General features: G+C 32.6%; 1 protein-coding gene across 1 annotated transcript in view; it reads left to right on the forward strand.

Annotated features, from left to right (window-relative positions):
* Positions 1–18,181, forward strand: part of LOC125052989 (protein Wnt-5b-like) — a 32,789-nt gene that overhangs the window by 11,532 nt on the left and 3,076 nt on the right. Inside the window, exons 2-4 of the mRNA XM_047654126.1 lie at positions 8,309–8,565; positions 9,658–9,838; positions 17,632–17,743. Of these exons, the coding sequence (XP_047510082.1) occupies positions 8,309–8,565; positions 9,658–9,838; positions 17,632–17,743 (550 nt within the window). The remainder of the gene's footprint in view (positions 1–8,308; positions 8,566–9,657; positions 9,839–17,631; positions 17,744–18,181) is intronic.

Consider the following 18,181-nt stretch of genomic DNA (forward strand, 5'->3'; position numbering starts at 1 on the left):
AAAAGTAATGAAGTGATAATATTATTTTGATTGAGGGCTTTTAACATAATCTGAGAGTATAAGGATATATTGTGTAGTGGGAACTTGGTACGTTGTGACGTTTTTAATGGTAACTTTCCTAAAGCAATTCCTTAAAGATAACTCTAAGAACAAGAACCTAATGCTTAATATTCGGACACTAATTTGTAAATAAAGTTTCTGTAATATATTTTAAATACTACCTTTACGTAATGCGTTTAAAATTACATATATAGTAAGGTTTGCGGTAAAAATAAAAACACTCTGAACTAACTAATGTTTAATAAAAAAAACTATTTACCGTGTAAATTCATGAAATAACCTGTCTGAATCGCGTACACTTCTACCAGGAAGTTATAACCTCTGAAGATGCTGGGGCTATCCAATTCCAGAGCAACGAAACTCTGCCCAATCCCGCCTTTTTTCAGGTAAACTTCGCCCCATTTATCTTGGCGCAGATCCAGAACTTTAATTGCATTGATAACCTCATTTTTCGAACAGTTTACGGTGAACGTATCCGATCTCACCCAAATCGCTGGATTTTGTTGATGCACTTGTTGGTAGATCAGTTTGGAGTTTAAATCCGGGTATCCGAGTATTAAATCGTGTGCGAAAATATTCACAATTGGAATAATTAATAAAAGTATTTTGAAAAACATTATATACATTATATACAACGATCCTACAGTTACGATTGTGACAAAATGAGATGAAATTACGTAGTGTATGTATGGGTGATAATAAATAAAATCAATAAATCTTTTTTAAAGTGTGACTAAGTATGTGGCATAGCGTGTTGTCAAAAAATTTATATATATATATACTTCAGAACAACGTAAAAATATAAATATATATAAGTTTTATTCTAACTGAATAATTACTGATTTGCACTTAATAAAACAGAAGGCAAGAAACACATATTAAGTTGCTGAATACAATTGGCGTTAAAGAGAGCATAATATCTTCCAGCCAATAAGTCTTAATAGAGATAAAGGTGATTTTACATAACTAACTACCTAACTTAAAAAAAAAGAAGATCCAATAAAAAATATCTATTTTTTATTGGATCTTCTTTTTGTTGTTTACAAGGTGAATTGGTTATGTCTTTATATCTATAAAGACATAACCAATTCACCTTGTAAATTGGAACGTCCTGTATTTTACTCACAATACTAGGAAACTTCTGAACAAACAAACGTAACTAACTCGCTAATTAATGAACTATAAACAACTTCACATAAATCTTACAATGACCTAATACAACAACAACTATATATTACGAAAAAATCATCCAGAATCGTCATTGTTATTCGAATTTTCGAACAAAATAAATCAAGATGGACGCAAGGATTTTGATCCTTTGTGCCCTATACATAGTAACTGAAGTTACTTCAAACGACATAAGATTAGGACTCGTTGCTCCGAGCTCAAGGAAAATTTATGGTGAAATAAAAGAAGCAGATCCAGCGCTCTGGAAAAGGACAGATGACGTCATAATTAATACGCCACACAATGAGATCATTAGTGCCGTCTTTGTCACTGATTTGCGAGATGACAAAGATGGAGAAGCATTCATCGAAAGTGGCGGAGTTGGGGAGAAAAGTGTGACCGTTGGCCTGAAAAGTCCTAGTATTTTGAGGGGTTACAAATTTGAAATTGAGGTGTATGGTAGTGATCCCAGTGCACAGTTTTATAGTAAGGGTGGTTTTGCGCCTTACAGTGGGTACCCAAGAAAGTATTAATTTGTAATTTTATCGTATAATTAATAAAACAAACTAACCAAGATTAGGGATTTTAAGAAAACTTGGGTTAAAAGAGTCATATTTTTTTTTTTTTTGTAAAAAAAATAACAAATATTTTCAAAGAGTTCTTATTGTTTCTCAGTGTTGGCCTAAAGCAGTCTTTTCTTCTATAAATAAAGATCACATAGATGTAAAGATCCGGTGTTATCGACCTTGTTTTAAAATTTGTTATTAAAAATAAAAACTTAATTGTAAAGAGTGCCTTTTTGTAGAATTTTCTTCACATACATAGTTTTATGTCATAACGTTCACGTGTTACATTTCTTTATTCTTTGATTTCATTCAAATATAAACGATTTGCCTTCAAATGGCTCTCCTATAAAATTACTATTATGTTAGTTGACTCATTATACTTAAGAGATATCGATATGTATGTTTATAGAACTGATTTAAATCGGAGTTGAATCCAATTTAAAAAGAACATTTAATCTTTTTCCTCTTAATGTTTTCCTTTACTTCGGCCATGAGCGAGTGTCGAAATGGGACTCGAATCTTTGACTTCAAGGATGAGCCGTACACTAAACTTCCAGGCCAACACTGCATAAAAACTTAAGTGTCAATTAGAATGTTTTTGATTAATTACAAAATGATCGCAACCAATTAAAAAATTCAATGGATGCTAATAATTATGCTTGCAAAAAAACGGGCACCTAAGGAAATTTACGTTCTAACGTCGAAATTAGTTAATTAAATTTAATTTAATTGTCTGACGTAGTCTATGTTCAAACTACGATTTTGGCAAGAGAAGGTCACAGTCGTTATTAGATTTTCACATTTGTTTAATTAAAAAAATATCGGTACATCGGTTTTAAAGCATTCATAAAAAAATTATAAAAAAAATTGCCAGAATACTCTTCACACACATATTTTATTACACGGTTTTAAGTACAGACTATTAAAATTCATTAACTAAAATCGACTTTAGGAAATTTATTTTCCTTAGGTATTTATTATTCCTAAGTATCTTGTATCCATTATGTTCTACATAAGTTATTGAAATACAAATACATGTATTTACACGACAAATCATTGTAAGACCTTCTCAGTTTACCTGATGACATCATTTCCGTCAAGGATAGTTTCTTTCCTTATTTAATTTGATAAACATTTCCACTCTCGAAATATCGTGGAAGCGTTTACAAGGCTTATAAATAATGTAAAGCGTAGGTTTTTTGAATAAATACTGATTTAATACGCAATAGTATCCAATATATATTTAAATGATATAATAATGTCTAAATTATCTAAGGAAGATTTTCATTGTAAAACCGAATAATATAGCTACTACAGTTCAAGTAAGACGAATGTTGTTATAAAGATATCTCGCTAACAGGAGGTTATGGTATATATGTGTATGAAATATTACTCTCGCTTATTAAAACTTTCAAAACAATAATGAACGAACCAATTTTTAAGGATTGTCCCTAGAGTACAACTATTCGTAAAGATATATCAAAATCATACATATTTACGAAAAAGTGCTTTTTATATTATAATTATTAAAGATGTTTACTTACCACGCTGTACCAAGAAATAGTACATAAGATCAAACTTCCATAAAAAACAATCAATAACTTTCATATTAAACATTTTTCACTGATAATATTTCAGATGAAAATTCTTATCTTTGATTTATGACTTGTCTTTAAAATTAGCTATATACTTTGCATAACCTGTGAATAATTCAATACTAAACATATTTACCGTGTCTGTAACTTTTAGTTATTATACTTTTATTGCACAATAAAAATACTTAATAGAAATTAAATAAGTTACAAAATGCTCGTGGATTATGAATGTTCATTGTAGAAGTTTAATTGGGTCCGGCTGAATATCTTAGATCTCGATATTTCAAACTAATTGGAGGCGCCATCCAATGCAGTGGTTTTCTATACCGTATAATCATAATAATTGCGCACACACATTCATTTATTAAGAAATTTACAATAGTGTGGTGAAAACATAAACTAGACATAGTGGATAGACCACGAGGACGACGAATAAATTTAAAACTTATATACTAAAACCAAGGATATATAACATAAAACTATAGTTATTAATATAATAATTATAATTGCGCGTAATATGATTGTACATTATTACTAAGCCCATCAAGACATTGATACCGATTGTTCGACGACTAATCTTATGCGAATACAAATGTGTGTATAGTTGTACTGATTAATATCAATTATTGTTTGTCTTATTCAGTGATTTTTATATGTAAATTTAATATTGACACATCAATGGTTACGTCAGAGTTGATAAGCGTTCTTCGTGGGTTTTTGGAATATCACTCAATTCTAAAAGGAAACAAGTCACGGGTATCAACTTGTCTCTGAATAAATATTATTATAATTTAAGATTGCTCTACATTTCCTAGAAAATATGATAAATATTACGCAAAATGTTCGTTTCACGTATTATGTTTGTTAGCCATGACAATGGGACGTCATATGATGTGCCATTTTGATGGATATATTATGCCTTTGTCGAATGTTTACGTGGAACGCATTATCCAAAAGAGCGACAAGGTTAGACGACAATCTTATTTGGTTGTTTATTCAAATCTTTACGGAAAGTTTAAATTAGTTACAGCATTGACTTTTCATTTAAAAAACAGATACTATTCTGTTTTTAATTTTAAAATTATACACAAAATACAAACAGCCAATACAGCAATTTCGATGTTTGGAATCTATATCGTGTGCTAAGTTAGCTTGGTTAGGTAGGTAGGTTAGGTAGTGCGTGGAAAAAATACAACAGTCTCATCATCAAGGAGCATATGCCAACTGATAGTGCTGAGGTAAGGAAGCGTTCAAGTATTATGTAACGTGTTTTGGGAGGGGCGGGGGTCTCCTTTTGTAAAACGTTACGATGCGGGGCGGGGATTGAATTACGTGTTATTGTTAATATAATTTTCGACTTTCCGGTACTTTATAGCACTTAATGGTAACTTTTAGGTATAAAGTGTCACTGGGTGGTCACGAAACGTTTTACTAATAGGTACAGAAAAACGTTACGGCACGTTACATGGGCGGGGGGGTTTTCTAGAATCTCCGAATTTGCGTGACGTAATAATTGAACGCTCCCTAAGCGGAAAGGAACTGAAGTGTGCCAGTACCAGTTCCAAGGGCGAAGGTGGAACTGTACCATCTCTAGTGTTAAGACGGTATTTGGACATTTGACTTTAATAGGTATGTACGTTTCGTTACAAACATACGAATACAAATAGTATAATTTAATTTTCATAAAACATTCCAAAGCTCCACTCATGCATAAACCCATCATTGTACAGTAGAACCTCGTTAAGTCGAACCTCGATAAGTCAAAAACCTCCAAATCTCGAAAATGTGTTTTGTTCCCTTCCCTTAAAACACCAAAACCTCCATTACTTGAAATCTTGACCCTCTGTTAATCGAAATAATCACCGAGTCCCTCCAAGCCATTTTGGTACATATTTTCACTCTATAACTCGAAAAATTAAATTTGACCTCTGTATCTCGAACATAGGAACGTTTTATTTTACAACCTTTACAACTTGATAATTTGGAATTTATTATCTCTAATGTTCGAACAAAAATAAGTTACCGACTTTAAGAACTTGCCGACAATGTGAGTACACTATTGTTTCTTAGAAAACATTTTAGGAGTATACAATAATAAATTTATGACTCATGGAAACACGTGTTTGCTTGCTTTGCAAAATTTATTAGAATAAACCTCAAACTCTTTATGTCGAATCAAAATCCGCCTAAGTCGAAATCCTCCATAAGTTGAAAACTCTATAACTCGAATTTTTTGGCGTCTCCCTTGATGTTCGACTTATAGAGGTTCTACTGTATATATAAAACAATATGCTCTGATTGCTCTAATTAGCACAACATTGCTAACGAACGAACGAACAATGCGTCTCTTATCTCTTATCAGTCTACTCTGCTTGGCCGCGGCCGTGAGCAGCCAGAGCCACGACTTGTCTCTTGGCCAAGCAACTTACGGCGACGTGATCGTCTTCAAACATAACGAGTACAAATATGGTTTCCCTTTCATGGTGAGGACCAGTATTATTGAGTATCCTGAGCCGGGGCAGCATAACTTCGCCTATATTAAGGCGATTTATATCAAGGACAACGTGAGAGATGGCACCGGAGGTTACCCAACTATTTCGGCTGGTGGGATTGGGCAGCGTTTTGTGAAGATCAAGCTTAAAAGCCAGAGAGGCTCTGGAATGAATTTCACCATTACCATCTATGGAAGATACTAGTCTAATGTGCCTATTCAGTATTATTAGTGATATTTTCGTATAAGTGATATTTTTGGTAATATATTTAAAATTATTTTCTTTAAAATTGGTTTACTTAATTTAAATAAATTATTTATTGATATTCATTATTTTCTTTATTCTTTAAAGTATTAAATTTTATTATTTTAGTCCTTAGAATAATAGCATTTGTACTATTACTCTAACAATGATAATACTTTTTTTTTACGAAACTCAACTGACTTTCGCGTACTAATTATAAGTTGATTTAAATCAACCGTTTAATATAATAAGATTATGCAAATCTCTATTAAAATCGAGACTGTATCTTGAGGAGATTACTTAAAACTTCATCTTATTGTACATGCATACTCTATTAAAGAAACATTGAAGTGATTAAAATAAAGTCAGCTATTTTTAATTTCTGTTTCCTTCTTTATCATTTCTGTGAACCACAAGCTTTAATTTTTTGGTTCAAAGACGTTCTGATTTCCTCAACGTGTTTTCTTCACCTTATAAGCAAGCGGTAGTATATTTATCAATACCCAAGGTTGCTAATACTGCTTTCTTTGCTTTCTTCAAAAAATAAATCGAGGATTCCCTGTTTACTTATGCGTTAAACAAAATAATCGGAAGAAATAAAAACTAATAGGTATACAGTTATAACCTGTTGTTAAACCTAATCTTTATATATGTGTATTTAGTTATAACTAATAGCATATATAGTTCTACTATTATCTACTATACTACTACTATTATCTCAGATTGTTTACTTCCACAATCACGACTTCCAGTTATGTCCGTGACGAATCTTTTTAAGTCATATTTACAATTTCCTATTTGCATTCATCTGTTTGTTTTGTCATGTAAATTTTTACGACCTCACAATTAATTAAACACAGATTTTAATAATATTTACACAGAAATAAATAAAAGGTCTTTGCATCGGCTTCTGTCGGCATGAGGTAGACAACTGCGTCTGTTTTATTGTTTTGTAATCAATTAATCTATCTTTGTGTTACAAGTATACAGAAATATACCTAGTAGATTTAAATTATTAAATAAACAGGAGATAACTGGCTGCCTAATCGCTTTCGAGCGATCTCTCCAGGCAACCAATGTGAGAAAAAATTATTACACATAATAAGGTTAGCGCAAAACGTGCAAAAATACAAAAGACATATAATTATTTAGACAAAACTAGGAACTAAGCAGATAGGGACGGGAAGTGAGTTCCACAGCCTCACCGCAGATATCTTAAAGGATTCGCCAAGAAAAGAAGAGTTATGAAATGGGATTTCAAGGATATAGTTTTCGGAAAAGCGTAGGCTATTGCTATGGGCTTTCTAAAAATTTTAAATAGTTTTTGCGAAGAAGGTGTTTAAGGATTAAACAGGATAGAATATAAGAGATAGAGAACGTGGGAATCACGTCGCTGACGAATGGGTAACCAGCCTAGCCGCTTACGGAACCCAGAGATACGTGGTCGTACTTTCTTAGACCGAATATAAAACGGATACATAATTTTTTTATATATATTTATAATAAATGATGTTAAGACTTGTTTCGCTGGAAGCTCTGTAACTCAAGCATGTTTTTGTTACAAGAGACATTAGTCATTAACAACGATACTTATTAAATATATTCGGTCTAGTGGTTAGTACCCCTGACTTTGAATCCATGGGTCCCGGGTTCGATCCCCGGCTGAGACGAACATCGATGTGATGAGCATTTTGTGTTGTGCTTAGGTCTTGAGTGTAAATATGTATTTATATGTCTATCTATCTATGTATGTATATCCGTTGCCTAGTACCCATAACACAAGCTTCACTTAACATGGGACTCGGTCAATTGGTGTGAATTGTCTTTAAAAAAAAAAGTATATTTTTTATCACTTAATGAGGTCAATATAATGGATCACATTCTTAAAGGTATTGATGAGAAGACATTAAATGGGGCGCCCAAATACAAAAAATTTAAACAAAAATAAACCGATCTGTGAATGAATATCTGAACTTGTTCCGTGGTATATCAATTAGCTTGTGTTCTCGTGGCTCTCATCATCACCAATAATACTTATACAGTATACTCCATTTCTTATTTTTCTATGTGACAATAACAAATGACTATATTAATTTCATTATTATTTACTCTTTACTTAACTTACAAATACTTGTGCGACTTATCGCGACCTAATAATGAAAGTTTTAATTAAATCTTTTTTCAGCAATATGGGTCTCCTGGAGTTCGAGAAATGGTCAAACCAGCCAGGGCTTTTCTCTGAAAAGTCAAGGTTTTGTGCCCGGTTGCGAGGCCTAACACCAGGGCAGCGTCGAATATGCCGTCACCATAAGGACCATATGCCGACTGTTAGTGCTGGGGTCCGGAAGGGTATTGAAGAGTGCCAGTACCAGTTTCAAGGGCGGAGGTGGAACTGTACCATCACGAGTAATGAGACGGTATTTGGACCTTTGACTTTAATAGGTATGTACGTTTTGTTAGTGACATTCCGACACAAATATGTCCTATTATATATATATATAATATATATATTTTAGTTGATACATATTAATTAAATTTGAATTTTTTTAACAATAGTTCTTAAAAATTAAAAGATTCATTATCGAGACGTTGTATGAGGAAAAATCGAAACGGCGCGTGTCAGGCACAGAAGGGTGATGCTAAGACTTACATCCTATTAAAAATCGATCTGGAAATAGAAACAGATTTATATCTGAAGGCCAAGAGTCATAGCGCCACTGATTTTTTATCTATTTTTGCGACATAAACACAATTTGCCACAAAGATCAATCATTTTAGTTAAAACAGTGTACATTAAGGTTATTTTGAAGGTGAAATATTTTTACCTCTCACAAGATAAGCGCAAATACTGTTGAAAATATGTATGTGTAGAAAATAACTAAAGTCGCGGGTGGGAGCTAGTTTTATTTGAAAGACATGTAGACAGGAATAGCTGCGGTTATAAAGGATTAGAATAAATAATATTAAATGTGCAAAGCAAAGCAGCCTCATTTAAAAGGAGCATAAATTTCAGTTAAAGTTGTCGACACAGTGTCGGCTCAAAGTGATTTATAGTTTTACCGGATTCCTTTATTTAATCTGAGCTCCCGTGGTCTTGTTGCACTTATTAGATGAGAATTTCTTTTTATAATTATGGAAATACTTTCGCGAAACGAATAATTGTATTTTATTGGACTTTTCCTATTTTAAAGTACAATACAATATCTATTACAAAAATCTTTAATGAAATAACAAAAATCCGTTCGATTGCTGAATCGTCATTGTTTCTTTTATTTGAAAACAAGAGGTGCATCAGAATAGTACTTTTCTTTATTTTTATACAAAACCCCAAATGAAGTTTTTTGCAAATAATTAGTTGTAACAAATAGCTAAAGTAATCGATACATCTTTATGATGTAAAAAGCTATACCAAATATTTGCAAACGAAGATATAATTATTCTTTTGTTTAATTAAGTTTTGATTTTAGACAAGGCAAATAAATAAATAAATGAATAAATAAATATTTCTGAGAAAAAAAACACATTTTTTTTCAGCGTCCCGCGAAACTGCTTTTACCCACGCTGTAACAGCTGCTGGTGTGTCATTATCCATCTCCAGAGCATGTCGGGATGGAAGTCTCGCGTCATGTGGTTGCAGCCGTGCGTCACGGCCACGACATTTACATAATGATTGGGTGTGGGGTGGATGTGGGGATAACCTGGAGTATGGATACAAGTAAGATTCCTGTCTTGTAATTGTATATCTTTAAAGGCGAATTTATTTTATTTGATAATTCATTTTATTCTTAACTGTACTCAGTTAGCGACAGACACGTTCTTACTTACTCGGGTTGGGCCAAAAAAAACGCAAAATAATTTTCATGAAATTGGTCATGTGAAAAAGCGTAAAAAAATGATTTTTTTTTTAATACAAATTTGTTTAACGTTAGTGGGTCGCCTGTGGAAAAGTCATTTTGTTTCAAAGCACTGAATAGTTCGCTTATAAAGGTTGTCTGTGTTTCATTGTGATTTTACGAAAAAAAAAAAGATAATTTTCTTCGTTAACCATGAAGGATAATTAAAAATTACAATGATTTGAGTATAGTAACATTTTAATGTAAAAACAAATCGATCTTTGCTTATAATATTCACGGGATATCTTTTTCTTTGTCTTTGATTAACATAACTCATTTAAATAAAACACTATTTTGACCGGATTGAAGTTATGTATTATTATAAATTTACAACTATTTAACATAATTTTAAATTTATCCGACGTTTCGCGTGCTTTACAGCGTGCGTGGTCACGGTTTATAATAATACATAACTTCAATCCGGTCAAAATAGTGTTTTATCTTTTTCTTTATTCACCTAAAAAATCCGTACTAAATCTACCTTTGGTACCACCTGACGCGTTTGTACCTGAGTATCAGGAAACTAGAAGGTATACGAAGGTTCATTTACCTGAATATCCGCGACACCTTTTCGAATGTTCTATTTCACTCTTCGCTTCAGGGTATCGGAAGCGTGTTTTTCTCTCTTTCCGACCCTTTACATACATGATCTTCCTTCCCTTATCCACACCCTCTTCACTTTGATGTGAGAGTGAAACGAGACACAATGTCTGACAACACGTAGGACATAGTTGTGTGAGTGCACCTGAAATTCACGTGAAAATTTTCACGTAAGGTCAAGGGCAGGAAGGTATCTTCACATTTATTTTACCCTGGTTTACAGGTGAGCCCGTAAGACAGGTGAACTTACCTGAGCAACTGAGGTTTTTTACCTGTGGGACCTCTAAGTAGCTTAGGTAGACATGCTTATTTTTATTACTCAATTACTTAGAAGCATCAAATAATTATTTTTTTCATTTTTTATTAAGTAACGAAAAATATGTTGTTACAAAGTTAATTAAAATAAGAAATAAATAAAAGGTCCGTAATTAGTTTGCTTTGCTTAACAAAACTTAATTTGCTTTAAGTAACAAGCTGTCAGGTACACCTCAAGGATGTCAAACCATGGTAGCAGACAGATTGGCTACTAGGAGCGGTGAAATATTGAAGATATTTTCACGGAAAATTACACCTTCGAATACTTTTATACTGAAAACTTGTTCGAGTTTGATTGGTATTATTTACTCCTAGACTAAAACAGTACACAAATAATATCACAACATTATTTGAAATGTGCAAACCAAATACATATAGTTACATTACTTATTTACGGTCAATTTTTCGTCTTAATTTTAAAGTAATTAAAAAATTATATCACCTGTGAATACATCTTTGTTTCATCAGTGTGTTGTATTTATAAAAGCCAATATTGTACATTATATTGTAATAAAAAGTTTTAAAGTTTGACTCTCTTTAGCTCTCAACGCGATAATTCATCAAAATGGGTAATTAAAATCACACATTTTGGTAATGTTTGGGATTCTTATTTGTATTTAATTCTCTGTTCATGGCAGCATAGATAAATGCCGGATTGTTTATCTGGTTGTTAGACGAAATGCATTAAAATTTAAAATAAAAAGTGAATAATAATACTACTTATGACAGAACGACCAGTTAAACGCTTAGTGCGTAATGCCACAAATAATAGAAAGTGACGACTAAATGTTAAATTAAATATGTTATTTTAGGAAAACTTAATCAGTAATCAGTAAAAAAGTTAGTTTTTATGCAACTAAAACCACACTCTTAATATCCACGACGTACAACCTCCTACTTGGATCTGGGAGCCTAGAACTTTTTCACGTAGTGGAAGGGTTAAGAAAATCACCTGAAAACGTTGCTCATTTGTTTTCGTTTGTTTCTATTATTTTAACATTATAATGGTTCAGAACTTTAATGGTACGCTAAGAACAATATTATAATATTATTTAATGGTTAAAAGAAAACAATGAACTTCAATTTGAGGTTATTTTACTAGGATGACATAAAAGTATACATTAATTGTACTTCATATTCGTCCCTGAAACTCGTTTCAGTGCCACATCGGTTTTCAAAGGGAAGGGTACGCTTTCCTGCTTTCAGAGCTCGAAACTACGATGAAAATGCCTGAAATACTGAAAATTTCATTCCTTATTATCAGGACAGTATAAGGCACGAGGAAATTCTCCGTGAAAAGCCTTTACGTTGTGTGAGTAGTGGGCGGCGTCTCTCTCTGTACACACACAAATAATTTGTGGGTGTCAACACATTTCCTACCCATTGGTTACTAGAAAGTAAAACATACAGTCTACACTGTATAGAATACCACCACCCGTTATCGATACTAATAGAAAGTGTTATAATATATACTTTTTTGATTTTGATTACACTTAAAACTTCATATTATGGATGCATCTCAGAATAATTTTATTCTTCTCATTATAAAAAAATATTGAAAAAGATATATTAAATACAATAAGTATTATAGACAATAGCTGAAATAAGAAAGATCTACAGATTTTTTTTATGAAGTAGTAAATAACAAAACACACCTTACAGAGATATCTTTTTTATGACGCTTTAAAAAAGCTTTTCCAATTTTCCCTTTTGAATTTTCTCGATACGGGTGTAAGAAATTGCAAGAGGTGATGCGGAATTTAAAGAGGGAAAGTCAGAGAGGGAATGCTTTGCGGGGCGAGGAACTTCAGTTTACTTCATAAAGGAGATTTTCCCGCATTTGAGTATTTTTATAACCAGGCAAGCAAAAGTAGCTAGGAGATTCTTAGGAATGCGGATATTCTAAGCTTTGCTGTCTTTTATTAGTAAAGTAGCATAAACTTAGTTTTACAGTATAACCTAAATATTTATATACTTATTATAAAAATATATACTTTCTTTGATAGGTCACCTTATTAAAAATTCCTAAGAAGTTGTCTTTAAAAACAACATACATACATAATAAATATAAAGTTTTCAGGCAAATCGGAATAATCGTCAGCGGAAAAATATCGAACAAATACCAGGCTACAATACAGCACAAAGAAGTTTTGTTTAGCCTTACCATATAAAATGAAGTATATTTATATATACAATATTACTTATAGATAGTAAACTAGTTTTTTTAGTTAAAATGGATGATTTTTTTTGTAAAATGGTATCTTACAAATCAATATTTCAAGTACGATCGTAACATTAATTTTATTACTGTAATAGTAATTTTTCTCTATAAGGATATAGATAAACGCAAATTACCTAGGAAAGTTATGTATATTGATTTACAAACATTAAAAAATGTTTTGCGTTAACTCTATACATCATCACCAGGAAATCCCTCATATTAGAAATAAAGCCGAGTAACGGAAAGCTTAGCCAGTTAGAACCGGTTAAACCTTTAGCCGTCTCTATTACCAGGCTATTATGATATATTAGGAGTATTTTATCCCCCATGAGGCACGCGTGTTAATATAATTTTAACAGATAAATTAACCATAGTAAATATTTAGTTACTGACTTAAAGTTATAATTGCTTAAACATGTATTATGAATTAACGATAGTTATTATTAAAACAAAAGTTTTTGTTGTGCTACAAAGAAATCGACCCTCTGACGTAACGTGACGTACTGCTACGGCGTAGGGAGAGAAGAGGCGTGGCTTTCTCCACCTGTATTTCATCTCTTTCTGTTGCAAAGTTACTGTAAAAGTTTTCGGGTACCAGGGTCAACAAAGGCATAAAGTTTTGGATTTAAAAGTTATAATAATTTGGACTATAAAAAGTGTAGAACAGATCAAGAAAATAAATTCTCTATTAATCTCACTGAGTTAAACATAATATCAAAAAACAATAAATGATTGCGGATTAACAACCAATAAACAATGTTTTGCGTTAACTCTACACCATCAGTAGAAATCCCTCATATTGGAAATAAAGCCGAGTAGCGGAAAGCTTGGATTAAGCCGGTTAGAACCGGTTAAACCTTTAGCCGTCTCTATTACCAGGCTTTTATGATATATTAGGAGTATATTTTCCCCCATGAGGTACGCGTAGTAATACAATTTTAACAGATAAATTAACCATAGTAAATATTTAGTTACTGACTTAAAGTTATAATTGCTTAAACATGTATTATGAATTAACGATAGTTATTATTAAAACAAAAGTTTTTGTTGTGCTACAAAGAAATCGACCCTCTGACGTAACGTGACGTACTGCTACGGCGTAGGGAGAGAAGAGGCGTGGCTTTCTCCACCTGTATTTCATCTCTTTCTGTTGCAAAGTTACTGTAAAAGTTTTCGGGTACCAGGGTCAACAAAGGCATAAAGTTTTGGATTTAAAAGTTATAATAATTTGGACTATAAAAAGTGTAGAACAGATCAAGAAAATAAATTCTCTATTAATCTCACTGAGTTAAACATAATATCAAAAAACAATAAATGATTGCGGATTAACAACCAATAAACAATGTTTTGCGTTAACTCTACACCATCAGTAGAAATCCCTCATATTGGAAATAAAGCCGAGTAGCGGAAAGCTTGGATTAAGCCGGTTAGAACCGGTTAAACCTTTAGCCGTCTCTATTACCAGGCTTTTATGATATATTAGGAGTATTTTTTCTCCCATGAGGCACGCGTAGTAATAAAATCTTACCAGATAAATTAACCATAGAAAATATTTAGTTACTGACTTAAAGTTATAATTGCTTAAACATGTATTATGAATTAACGATAGTTATTATTAAAACAAAAGTTTTTGTTGTGCTACGAAGAAATCGACCCTCTGACGTAACGTGACGTACTGCTACGGCGTAGGGGGTGAAGAGGCGTGGCTTGCTCCCCCTGTATTTCATCTCTCTCTGTTGCAAAGTCACTGTAAAAGTTTTCGGGTACCAGGGTCAACAAAAGCATAACGTTTTGGAAGACTTCGTATATTTAAATGATAGTTTCTTGTAAAGTCTATAAGGTGATTAACATTATGTTTCTACAACATTTACTTTAAAAAAAATTACAAATAAATAAGTTTTGGATTTAAAAGTTATAATACTTTGGAGTATAAAATGTGTAGGACAGATCAAGAAAATAAATGCTCTAATAATCTCACTGAATTTAACATATCAATAAACAATAAATGAATGCGGATTTACAAACATTAAACAATGTTTTGCGTTAACTCTACATCATCAGTAGAAAATTCCTCATATTGGAAATAAAGCCGAGTAGCGGAAAGCTTGGATTAAGCCGGTTAGAACCGGTTAAACCTTAAGCCGTCTCTATTACCAGGCTTTTATGATATATTAGGAGTATTTTTCCTCCCATGAGGCACGCGTAGTAATAAAATCTTACCAGATAAATTAACCATAGAAAATATTTAGTTACTGACTTAAAGTTATAATTGCTTAAACATGTATTACGAATTAACGATAGTTATTATTAAAACAAAAGTTTTTTTTGTGCTACAAAGAAATCGACCCTCTGACGTAACGTGACGCACTGCTACGGCGTAGGGAGAGAAGAGGCGTGGCTTGCTCCCCCTGTATTTCATCTCTCTCTGTTGCAACGTCACTGTAAAAGTTTTCGGGTACCAGGGTCAACAAAGGCATAAAGTTTTGGATTTAAAAGTTATAATAATTTGGACTATAAAAAGTGTAGATCAGATGAAGAAAACAAATTCTCTATTAATCTCACTGAATTAAACATATCAATACACAATAAATGAATGCGGATTTACAAACATTAAACAATGTTTTGGGTTAACTCTACATCATCACTAGAAAATCCCTCATATTGGAAATAAATCCGAGTAACGGAAAGCTTGGATTAAGCCGGTTAGAACCGGTTAAACCTTTCAGCCGTCTCTATTACCAGGCTTTTATGATATATTAGGAGTATTTTTCCCCCGTGAGGCACGCGTAGTAATATAATTTTACCAGATAAATTAAGCATAGTAAATATTTAATTACTGACTTAAAGTTGTAATAATTGCTTAAAGTGTAGATCAGATCAAGAAAATAAATTCTCTATTAATCTCACTGAGTTAAACATATCAAAAAACAATAAATGATTGCGGATTTACAAACATTAAGCAATGTTTTGCGTTAACTCTACACCATCAGTAGAAAATCCCTCATATTGGAAATAAAGCCAAGCGGAAAGCTTGGATTAAGCCGGTTAGAACCGGTTAAACCTTTATCCGTCTCTATTACCAGGCTTTTATGATATATTTATTTTTTCCCCCATTAGAAACGCGTAGTAATATAATCTTACCAGATAAATTAGCCATAGTAAATATTTAGTTACTGACTTAATGGTATAATCAATTAAACATTTATTATGAATTAACGATAGTTATTATTAAAACAAAAGTTTTTGTCGTGCTACGAAGAAATAGACCCTCTGACATAACGTGACGTATTGGTATGCTATCTAAAGCTGGCGGCTTCAACACATTTACACTTTGTGCTTGTGTAGTGTCTGTGAATAAGCGCGAGGCGTGATGTCTAACTGAAATACAATCACAAATACATCATGAAAAGACTGTCCGTCTCTCTCGCGCTCGGTCAAGCTTATGAGCATAAAAAAGACAGTTACTTATTGTTTTGCTTTTGCTACCGTTTATGTTGACCTTTACTGTACATGTTGATCTTTTTTCAAACATTACCAGGAGAATCTCGTGAAATGGTGCACAATGTTTTTAATTATGTCAAGCATCTTAATAAAAACAGTTTAATGAAAAATTATTATTTTTAATTTGACATCAGATGCCCTGGGGTTTCTAAGAGGAAGTATTGAAAGAATAGTTAGTGAAGTAAAAGTGAAGTGTGTTGAGTTAGATGGAGCTTGAAAAATTATTTACACAAACTACTCTTTTACGTTCTTGGTCGCTTAGAACTTTTGGATCCACCCTCGTATGCACATAATATTTATATGTATTTGACAGATTTTTATTTATTTACACCCACCCAACCTTACTAAAACCAGAGTAGACTAAAATATATAGCTTGGCAAAAAAGTCATATTTTTAAACATACTGTATAGTGAAACTGCATTTGTGTGACTACTGTGAACGCGACAGCTTTCGATAACCGACCTATACTGCTACGGGGTAGGTAGTGAAGAGGCGTGGCTTGCTCCCCCTGTATTTTATCTCTCTCTGTTGCAAAGTCACTGTAAAAGTTTTCGGGTACCAGGGTCAACAAAAGCATAAAGTTTTAGACTTCGTATATTTAAATGATAGTTTCTTGTAAAGTCTATACGGTGATTAACATTATTTTTCTACAACATTTACTTTCTAAAAAAAATTACAAATCATAATAAGTTAAGATTTAAAAGTTATAATATTTTGGAGCATAAAGAGTGTAGAACAGATCAAGAAAATAAATTCTCTATTAATCTCACTGAATTAAACATATCAATAAACAATAAATGAATGCGAAAAAATTATCTAGTACTATATTATAAAATTTTAATAAAAATATCGATTAAAAAGTTCTATGCAAAAATTCCCTCTCATTTCCTAGTACTGCAAATAAATTCCACCCATACTCACAAAAATGAAGGCTCATTATAGAAAAAAACTGCTAATTAAAATAATGATTGTACCAGGTTCACAGAAAGCTTTGTAGATGTCCGCGAGAGGGAGGGGAAAGTGAAAAGGGGCAGCCGCGAACAGGGACGCCAGTTAATGAACAGGCACAATAACGAAGCTGGCAGACGGGTAAGTTAATCTTTCGAGTCTTTGACACTTCACACGTACCACCACCACCAGATATGGTCACTACTCCCTGTATCGCGGCCTTATAACTGTTTTCATTAGAACTGAAAATAAAGTGTGGCTAGATATTATATTAATACAGTCAAAATCTGTTATAACGATATCGAAGCGAATACTATCAGCCTTGCGATTCTGTAACTCACTTTTCGAACTCACACAGCGGTTGTTACAGCGGCGGTCGGGCTCAAATCAGTCGTAAAGCAGTCATTTTATAAGGAGGATTTGGCATTCTGATAAGGAGGGAATTTGTAGTTTATTGCATAACAATTTTTAACATTTAATAAATACAACTTTTTCTACAGCTGTAATACTTTTTGACATTCAACACCTTTTGTCTTCACTCTTCAGTTACCGTTACCACGCACGCTGTAAAGCCTGCGA

The sequence above is a fragment of the Pieris napi genome, chromosome 10 (genome assembly GCF_905475465.1).
Source record: "Pieris napi chromosome 10, ilPieNapi1.2, whole genome shotgun sequence".
Classification (NCBI taxonomy): domain Eukaryota; kingdom Metazoa; phylum Arthropoda; class Insecta; order Lepidoptera; family Pieridae; genus Pieris; species Pieris napi.